Genomic DNA, 10,201 nt, shown 5'->3' with positions numbered 1-10,201 from the left:
CCAATAAATTCATTATGTATATTACACACACACAGTTTCACAGAGAAACCCTGTCTCAAAAAACCAAAACAAAACAGAAAACCCAACTTAGGGGGAGACAGATGGCTGGCTAGCCTAGGGAACCCCAAACTTGCTTTAATTCAGACAGCCATGGTCTTGGCCTTTTCTCACAATTTTTGGAATTAACCGTTCTCCAGGAGGAGACATCTGGGCGCTAGTTGTGAGGGGTGCATTAGTTCGCTCCTGAGTGGATTAGTTCCTGAGAAAGCCAATTATGATGAAGGAGCAAACCTGGTCCCTCTTGCTCCCTCCTTTGCCATGAGACTTCTTTCTCCTGCTTCCCACCGTATGCTGTTTGTCTTGAGGCTCTCACCAGAAGCTGGTGTGTATGCATATGTGTGATATACAAAGTAATGACAAAATGTCAGCTACTGTAACTCTGAAGGCAAGCCAGGGAGGAGAATAAGAAGAATGTCAGATGTTGGGTCTGGGGTGTGCAAATAATGGGGACAGACTACTGAAGTCTATGAAGCCAGAAGCAAACTTTATTCCAAAAATCACCAGGGGGCACAAAAAGCTTACCAGCTAGCTGGGACCACAACCAGAACTCAGGCTTCTGAAACTGTGACATTGGGGGCTTGTTTGGGGCCCCTTTTAAAAGTAAGAAGTAAGCATTGGACATGGACAAAGACATTTTTACCATTTTGTTAAGCTTAGAGACATATTACATTTTACAATTTCCGCTTACAAGGTTCCAGCCCTGCAGCATTATTGAAACAACTAGTGGTGCCTACAAAGCTCTCAGCTTTCTTGACATAGCCTGGTTCCTGTAGCAGGAAGGATACGAAACAGCATGAAGCTGAAAGTCATGTAGAAAAAAACTATTAAAAGCTAATCTTGGTCCACAGCAGTTGTCGGCTGTAAGGGGTAGGGGTTTACTGTAAAAAACTGACCAATAGCTGCAGGGAGCCATTGTAAAAAAGCTAACCTTTGCTCATAGACAGAGCTGCTGGCTGTAAGCAAAGAAACCATTGTTAAAAGCTAATATCTATTTGCTGACAGTTGATGTCTGTCTGTTCCCATCTCTTTAGGCTAATAAGTATATATTCCTATATTCCTGGACCCTTCATCAGAAAGATACAAGGTTTTGCTACTTAGATTCACTGTAGTTTAATTTCCTCCTTTTATTGTAAAACACAACACATAGAGTTAGTTATGTTTGGTTTATCTTGGATGGTATCAGTATAGGCATGTTATGCCACTGGCCAACATCTGAGGATAGAACTCCTTCATTTAGCAAACCTGAAATTTCATAACCTGTTGAAATGGATAACTTTGTCCACTTGACTGGATTCTGTAATATCCAGGTGGCCAGCCCTATTTCTAGGTATGCCAGTAAAGTATCTCCAAGAGACAGGCATTTCAGTCAGTGAACCGAGCAGGACAGAGTCTCATCCAAAATGGATGGGCACATGAGACAGTCGAGGGTCCAGAAGAAACAAAAAAGCAGAGACGGGCACTCCTGCTTTCTCCCAAGAGCCAGAGTGCCTTTCTTAGCTGTGGACAAAGAGTTCTAGGTTCTCTGGCCTTTGGAACGTTCCCCATTAACCCTGACTTCTCAGGAACCTGACTTCTCAGGCAGAATTGTGCTATTAGATTCCCTGGTTGGGGGCTCTCTGGGTTTGGAGTTAGCCTTGCTACTCACTTCGCTGGTTTTTCTAGTCTTCAGGTGGCCTGTCACAGACTTTCTCATCATCCGCAGCCATGTGGACAATGCTGTGAAATCCTCTCACACCTGTGCAAGTGTTCCTCCTTTTATCTCACACCTGTGCAAGTGTTCCTCATTTTATCTCCCACCTGTGCAAGTGTTCCTCATTTTATCTCCCATCTGTGCAAGTGTTCCTCATTTTATCTCCCACCTGTGCAAGTGTTCCTCATTTTATTATGCTTTGCTTTTCTCTCCCCTCTTTGTACATCCTGTTTCTTCTTCCTTTCAGATTCCTGGTTTGTGGCAACCCTGTTATAGGACAAATTAAAGATGCTAGTTTCCGTTTACTTGCTTGTTTTGTTTTCTTTTTTAAGGCGTGTGCTAATGTGATGGCTATTCTTGGTTGTCAACTTTGCTATGTCTGGAGTGAGCTATAATCCAGAACTCAAAAGCACACTTGTGAATGGACCTTGAGACAAGAAGACAGTATGCCTTTGCTCCAGATCTTGAGACTGGATGACACACACCTTTAATCAAATCTTGAGGAAGGCACATTTTAAATCTGGGTCACATTTCCTGCTGGAAGGACAGGGGAAGAAGGAAGAGGATGTGTTCCTTCTTGCCCTCCTTGCCCTGCTTGCCCTCACCTTGTCAGCACATCCATTCCTGCACTAGCATCAGAGCCTACTTCTTGGGGATTCCTGCTTCTTGGGGATATACTAAGATCAGCTGAAACACCCAGCCTAGTGGAACTTGGACTTTCTCTTCATAGCTAACGTTTGTTGAACTGCAACCTGTAAGTCATTCCAATAAATTCATTATGTATATTACACACACACACACACACATTCATCCCCTAAGTTCTGTGACCCTAGAGAACGCTGACTAATACAGCTCGTTTCCTGTCTGTACGGTACATTTTAGTAGTCTCACAATATAACAGTCTTTGTTAGTATATATTTGTTAGGGTGATCTGAAATAGATGATTTGATGTTACTATTATAGTTATTTGAGAGAGTCAGGAAATGCATGCATACAATATGGCCCAAGTGGGTGTTCTCACCACTGCACTTACTCACAGTTCCCCTTTCTGCTTTCCAGACCAGTTAATAACTCCACAGTGGGCTTTGAGTGTTCAAATGAGAAGCAGAGAACCAATCTCTTCCCTTAAAATTAAAGTTCAGAAGTGATCAAACTCAGCAAAGCATGATGGCAGCGAAGACAGTGCAGCAGTTAGGCTTCCTGGGCTGAGAATGGGAAAGGAACATTACTGAAGGAAGAAGCTAACAGCCTGCTCCAGCAAACACAAGGAAGTGAAACACCTTCTCCCTGACATGGAGGCAGTTAGTGATCTAGAGCAATTCTCTTAAGCCAGGCCTAATCCCCTGTAAGTCATAACTCTTCGGGTTTATGAGTAGTGAGTGGCGAGGAAGCTTCAGGCTGCCTGAAGTGAGAAAAGGAGGCTCATGGATTCAAGGGAAGTCTTTCTTAGTAGAAACTTGGAAGGTGAGGCAGCCAGAGCTGGTGTAAAGCTGCAGCCAGTCATCTAGACGACCTAGAGAAGTAATCAATTCAGCGCTCTCAGCACTTCTTATGATGACCCACTCCCTATTTTTCTCTGCCTTAACCTGGTGATCTCTTGGGATTCCCTTACTCCTGCTGCCCTTTGCTCCCTAGCTTTTGCTTGGGTTAGGCCATTGGGAGGCACTGGAAACTTCCTTAAAGGCTGGGTTAAAGCTTCTTGCTGTTTCAAATTCTTTGGAGCCCTACTAACTAACTCCTGGAAGTTCTCTTAACTATGCCCAATCTGTGAACAGCTCTCATCTGTACTTCCTTCGATAAAATCCCTTGAAGATCCGTGTCCTAGGCCCCTCCTGGGTATAATGCATTTCCCATTTTCGGGACAGTACCCAGTCCTCAGCCAGAACAGAAATTCTGTTCTCACTTGTCCTGCACTGTGGAGTAGTTGCTGAGAAGACAGGATAACCAAGAGGAGTTCCAGTGAGGCCCCACATTGATAGTGTAGCAGAAGCCAAAGGCCTCAAACCAGACCAGTGACTTTGCAATGAACACTTGCAAGAAAAGATATTTGGATAATAGGGCTTATTGCATGACTCACTGTGTCATACTACAGCTTCCATGATGAGATTTCCATCCTCCCACCCCGTCCCCTTTTTTCTTTGTTTCTTCAATTTTATTTGGGGGGAGGGCTGCAAGGGTAGAGAGCAGATACAGAGGGACAGGCAATGAATGGGATTGAGATGCATGATGTGAAAGACACAAAGAGTAAATAAAAAGGAAGTTAAAAAAACAAACAACAAAACTTCAAGTTCCTGGGCCTATGAGATGGCTTCGTGTGTAAAGGAGCTTGCTGCAAAGTCTGATAAGCAGAGTTCAGTCTCCAGGACCCTTAAGATGGAAGTTGTCTTCTGACTTCCATATGCACACTACGCCACATCTGTGTGTGCCACACAATGGTAAAAAGAAAAGAGGTTAAACTTTTGAGTTCCTTTCTTGTGGAGTTGGGTCTTTCAGCGTCAGTTTTTACAAGTTCAGTCCCATGCTACGTTCTATGACTAGACAAGAAAAGGAACAAATTAATACAGTCACTGTATTGCCCATCACCTTGGACATCCCAGTGACTTTTTAAAAGGTACTTAAATGACAGGTGGTGGCAGCGTGTGCCTTTAATCCCAGCACTCGGGAGCCAGAGGCAGGCTGATCTCTGTGAGTTTGAGGCCAATCTGATCTACAGAGTGAGTTCCAGGACAGCTAGGGCTGTTACACAGAGGAACCTAAGTGTGGGTTTATGAATGCCAGTATCACCAGGCCTGCATGTAAGTGTCTTTACTTGCTGAGTCATCTGTCAGCCCAAAAGCATTAAAAAAAAATGTGTGTGTTATATGCCTGTGTGGTGTGGGACAATTCTGTATTCTGTCAATTATGTTTTAAATAGATACTGATTGGTCAGGACCCAGGCAAGATGTATAGGCGGGACAACCAGACAGGAAGTAGATGCAGGGCAGTGAGAACAGGAGTATTCTGGGAAGAAGGAAGCTCTTCCCGAAGTCCTGTCCAGACACGGAACAAGCAGGATGTGACCTACCCCGCTGAAAAAGGTACCGCTGAAAAATATAAAAGAATATGGGTTAATATAAGTTATAAGAGCTAATACAAAGCCTGAGCTAATGGACCAGCTTATAACTAATGCAGATGCTCTGTGTGATTTCTTTGGGACCTAAACGGCTGTGGGAACTGGGCAGGACAGAAACCCCAACAAGCAGGCCCTCATGTTATAAATGGTGCCAAAGTGTGGACAACTGCATCTACATAAAGCCCGAGACAGCTTGGGAAGTAATTCTAAACACAAAATAATAGCATTATGCATGGTTTCTCTGTAGCAGCAATTTCTCAGGTCTGCTCTGCTTGCTAGAGGCAAGCAAGCGCTCTCATCTAAGAGAGGCTTCCTGACTCAGCTTTAACTGTAAAACCTTGCAGCCTTTCAAGAGGCCCTGCCAAGAAACACTTAAATAGTGTTGATAAAAAGTTGACCACATGCTTTTTGGTTTTCAGCAATAGCAGGAAAAAAATCTGTGCTGTTTTAAAATGTTGGCTTTCTGGGCCATTCTGCCATTGCAAACTCTCACTCTTTGAGGTAGGAGGTTTGGCTACAGAGACAGTATTTGAGTGTTGTTTGTGGACACACTGTTGCAGTTTGCTTGCTGGTAAGGACCTTGAAAAGCCATAGATTGTGGCAATAAACTGGCTCTGGCCAGTACCTCCGCCATGAGCCTGGAATTTCATAAAGCTATGGAATGGGCTGGATCCAGCTGTCAAAGCCATGGCTTCAATCCTACCTATATTGCTTAGCAAATTAACGACTCATGTGGTCAGAAAAAGAGAGAAATGTACAGTAAAGATAGGTTCAAAGATTAAAAAAAAAACTAAATGGTTTGCTGTGTGTTAAAAATATATGCTGGCTTCAGAGAGAAAAGAAAAAGGTTAAAGTCCTTAAAATAAAAAAGAAAGAGAGAGGAGTTGGGTTTGGTGATACACACCTTTAATCCCAACACTTAGGAGGCAGAGATAGACAGAACTCTGTGAGTTCAAGGTGTGGTAGCACACACCTTTAATCCCAGCACTTGAGGCAGAGGCAGGTGGATCTCTGTGAGTTCAAAGACAGCCTGGTCTACACAGAGAGTTTCAGGACAGCCAAAGATACACAGAGAACCTGTCTCAAAAAGTAAAAGTAAAAATAAAAGAAATAGAGGTTAAAGTTAAGCCACATAAAGATGAAAAATACACAGAGAATCTGGATACTGTATGTTATTATGCTCTCTTTGAATTATTTGAATGCTGAGGAAGGAGCAACAGCTGCTAAAATATATTTGCTTATAAATGCTGTTGAATTAATTCAAGATAGGTATTTTGAAAATACCTTGGCTTCAAAAGTGAAGTCAAAAGATGTTACTTTGGAGAAGAGGTTTTGCTTTTGTTTCCACAGAAAATGAGAGGCTATGGATTTATTCTGAGTTAAGAAAAATCAGGTTTGATCAAGGACCACCTGAGAAATTTCCAGTAGGAACAGATGGCCCAGATGTCTGAGTTCTACATCCAGAACAGATTCAAGATGCTGCCTGAGATGATCAAGACTCACAGGATACTCCAGTCAGGACTTGATCATAATTCTAAATTTTCTTTAGGTCCCCATAAGATTATCAACGCCCCCAAACAGCAGGAAGTATCTTGGAATACTATGTCCACATTTCTAAAAAATGGACTATGGATATTTTCCTTTGTTTAAAAAAAGGGGGGGGGAACTCTGTGAGTTCAAGGTGTGGTAGTACACACCTTTAATCCCAGCACTCAGGAGGCAGAGGCAGGTGGATATCTGTAAGTTCAAGACCAGCCTGGGCTACAAGAGCTAGTTACAGGAGAGGCTCCAAAGTTACAGAGAAACCCTGTCTCGACAAAAAAGAGCTAATACAAAGCCTGAGCTAAAGGGCCAATCAGTTTATAACTAATGCAGACTCTCTGTGTGATTTCTTTGGGACCTAAATGGCTGTGGGAAACCACAACAAGCAGGCCTTCATGTTACACATGTGTGTCATACACACATGTGTGTTATATGCATCTATGTGTTATATTCACATGTGTGTGTGGGTATGTGTACTGAGATGTTTTCCTGTCACTCTTCACCTTATTCCTTTGAGGCAAGGTCTTTCCTTAAATGAGAAACTTGGGTTTTTCAGTTGGGCGGAAGCCAGCAGGTCCCAGTGATCCTATGCCCCACTGAACACTCCTGTTTATGAGTGTGGCTGGGGCCCTGGCTGTCTCATGTGGGTCCCTATGGTTGAAGAGCAAGAGCTTTTCCTGACTGGCTGGGTTCTCTCCCCAGAACCTATATTATAAACTTTCTAGTGTTAGAGATTGAACCTGGGCAAACTAGCAAAGGATTCTACCACCAAGCTACACTCCAGTCAAGTTTTCTATAAAGACTATGATTTAGGAATTGTCATGTGGTTGTAATACACATGACAGTATTTCAATATGAAAAATTTTGCTTTCCTTAAAACCTACCTACTAGTGCTGTATAAAATAAAATTTGGAAAATAATTAATAATTTTATCTCAGAATAGGTTTAAGAAATGTACATGTTAGTTATAAGGACAAAATAATTAAAAATACATAACTATATTGTGAGAACCAATGAGTTTTACTGTCACTACTTATAGGAATGTAGGTGAGGGGTTATTTATAGGAACAGAAATGACTCAAAGCCAGGAGCTTAACAGCCTGCCCCAGCACGGGTGACAGTTCACAAGGGCTGGTAACTTGGAGTTGTACAACTCATCATGCAGGAGGCTCTTGGGAAGCTCAAGTGACTTGAACCTCTTCTAGGCATCTCAGCTGACCACCTTCTTTAATGTAGCTTGGCTGGTCTGCTTCCTCTGGGGCAGCTAGCAACATCTGAGCCTCTTGTAAGCAACTCAGTTTATCCCAACTTGTTCACGGTACCTAACTTGCTGTGGTAAATTATTTTATAGCATACTTCTTGGGCTAGTGAGATGGCCCAGTAGGCAAAGCAGCTTGCCATGCAAGCTTGATGACCTGAGCTGGATCCCTGGAGCCCATAATGGAAGAAGACTCATGAAGCTTGCTCTCTGACACCCATACAAACACAAGAGAGTGAAAGAGAACTTTATAAAACATAACCTCTTGGTAACTGATGTGTTGACATGCATATGGGGGTTACCTACACAGTAGGCAAACACTTCAAAGATGAAGATGTTCTACCCTGGAATAACTGGAAGCAAGCCATACTTTTCCTTGCCAAAACTGGAAATCTAGTACGTTGTCTAGATTCTAACAAAATGGTTTTATCTGTATCAAATATGTTTACTCTCAGAAGATTAAGGGGAAGGAAACACATGTAACCTGTAATGTGTGCATGCAGAACATTCAAGATTCATGTTTCCTACTGAGTTTGTATGAACCTGTGATGTGTGCATGCAGAACATTCAAGATTCATCTTTCCACCGACTTACACATGTAAACTGTAATGTGTGCATACAGAATATTCAAGACTCATCTTCCTAACAACTTAAACATGTAATCTGTAATGTGTGCATGCAAAACATTCAGGATTCACCTTCCCACTGACTTGACATACTTTTTGTTGAAGTTCTATGGTTTGGAGAACCACTCTACCTTCAGTTAACTGAGGATTTAAATTCTATCCCAAACTCTTCTCTCTCTTTCTCTTTCTCTCTCCTGGGTCTCTCCATAGCCCTGCTCTCCTCCAACTCATTGCGTAGACCAGGCTGGCCTTGAACTCCCAAAGATGAATTTTACATTTTTTACCCATTATTTTGTGAAAACATTTACAGAAACAGATTGTTGACATATCAATTTTATTAAGGCATGATACATTCTATAGTTGTCTGTCAAATCTTCAATATTTGAATTTTTTTCAACTTTTCATTTCTCGCAAAATGATGATGTACATTTTGTCTACACATTGATTTTCCTGATTTTGGGAAAGTTCTTCAGAGTATAATTTGAAGATGAGAGAGACTAAAGACTAATTTTTTTCTGGCTCTGATATTTTGTTGATAAACTGTTAAATGTTTTGAGAAGTCAGGACATTATTTTGGTCCCTCTGACCAGATCCTAACTTAATTTCTTAAAACACAAGGCTCATTAATGTCAACATGGCTCAGTACAGAAACAGAATCCAGCCAAATGCAGGGCATTCTGTGACATGTTTTATTTTCTTGCAAGAGGCTTGGTCTTGAAGAGACAATATCTCAGTTATAGAAATAATGGGCATTATGGCCATAGAATTGATGTCTCATCCCACAGTTTATTTTATCCCTGAGATCTTTTTGTTCTTCTTGGATGGAGTCATGGAAATGCTTCTGTGCCATGGACTTTGAAAATGAGTTCCTAAGATCAAGTAGGTTGGTCTGAGGGTTGGGTACTCCAGCGTTAGGAATCCATCCCAAAATAGGTCTTGTTTCTTCATTCCTTTCCATATCCATGCCCAAAAACTCTGGCTTATTTATAAAGTTGTCAAAAGCGAAATCATCCATATCTGTTTTGTTATATAGAATATTAGACTTACTGAGGCGAACAGGGTTCTGACAAGTAGTATATGGATCACGGAAAGCAGATTTAAGTGGTTCGTAGTCAATGTAATGGTTTGACTTAGAGTATGATACGGGTAGGGGTTTCACTTCCAACTGTCTCCAGTACAAATCATCTGTCTTTTTAGTGTCTGTGATCTTTGGAAGTGATGTTAGGTCAAAAAGACTACTCATCTCTTTTCTTGGACAACGAGTTGGGAGTGTATAGGTAGACATCAAGCCTTGTTCTTCCTTAATCTTCTCTTCAATACCCTGGTTTTTATGAGTAATTCCAGGGAGGAGGTTATCATTCATTGCCATCACTTCTGTAGTACTGGGTATGAATGTATGAAAAGCACACAAAACCCTAGGGGTACAATCTGGACAGGAAGGTGGTCCTTGCTGCACCATAGCCTCCAGAGGTCGCTGGTTCTGAATAAGTCGGGCAATTCGACCTTCCAAAGGCCTGGGAGGTTTTAAGGCAGGATGGAATTTTTCTTGCTATATCAGTGGAATAAAGAGGAGAAAAAAGATCAACTGATTAGTAAATGTAGCATTATAATAATATGGCTACAAGTTACCCATTTTTATGATCAGGAAGTAGAGTGGTGAAAGCATACACACTAAGATTCCTTGGTATTTATTTGAATACATTGAATTCTGGGCCCAAGGAAGTCCATCTTTCTTTTAGTGGCTTTTGGTAAATGGAAAATAAGTTTTATTTGACTACAGACAAGCTTTCCGGTGTGGGAATTTTTGGCTTTTCAAAATTTCAGAGATACAAAGGACTCACTAGACTAAAACTTAGAGAGCAGGACTGCATTAACTATCCTGTGCAGGGCTGCATTAACTATCCTGTGCAGGG

At 41.8% G+C, this 10,201-nt stretch overlaps 1 protein-coding gene across 2 annotated transcripts in view; it reads right to left on the bottom strand.

Annotated features, from left to right (window-relative positions):
* Positions 1-8,611: 8,611 nt before the first annotated feature.
* CUNH7orf31 (chromosome unknown C7orf31 homolog) overlaps positions 8,612-10,201 on the bottom strand; it is a 35,245-nt gene continuing 33,655 nt past the window's right edge. For both annotated transcript variants that reach the window (XM_026788988.1, XM_005366615.3), the window contains exon 10: positions 8,612-9,837. In XM_026788988.1, the coding sequence (XP_026644789.1) occupies positions 9,019-9,837 (819 nt within the window). In that variant the 3' untranslated portion in view covers positions 8,612-9,018. The remainder of the gene's footprint in view (positions 9,838-10,201) is intronic.

The sequence above is a fragment of the Microtus ochrogaster genome, unplaced genomic scaffold (assembly GCF_000317375.1).
Source record: "Microtus ochrogaster isolate Prairie Vole_2 unplaced genomic scaffold, MicOch1.0 UNK11, whole genome shotgun sequence".
Taxonomy (NCBI): domain Eukaryota; kingdom Metazoa; phylum Chordata; class Mammalia; order Rodentia; family Cricetidae; genus Microtus; species Microtus ochrogaster.
The sequence above is the reverse complement of the archived record's forward strand: the minus strand, read 5'-3'. Positions and strand labels throughout refer to the sequence as shown.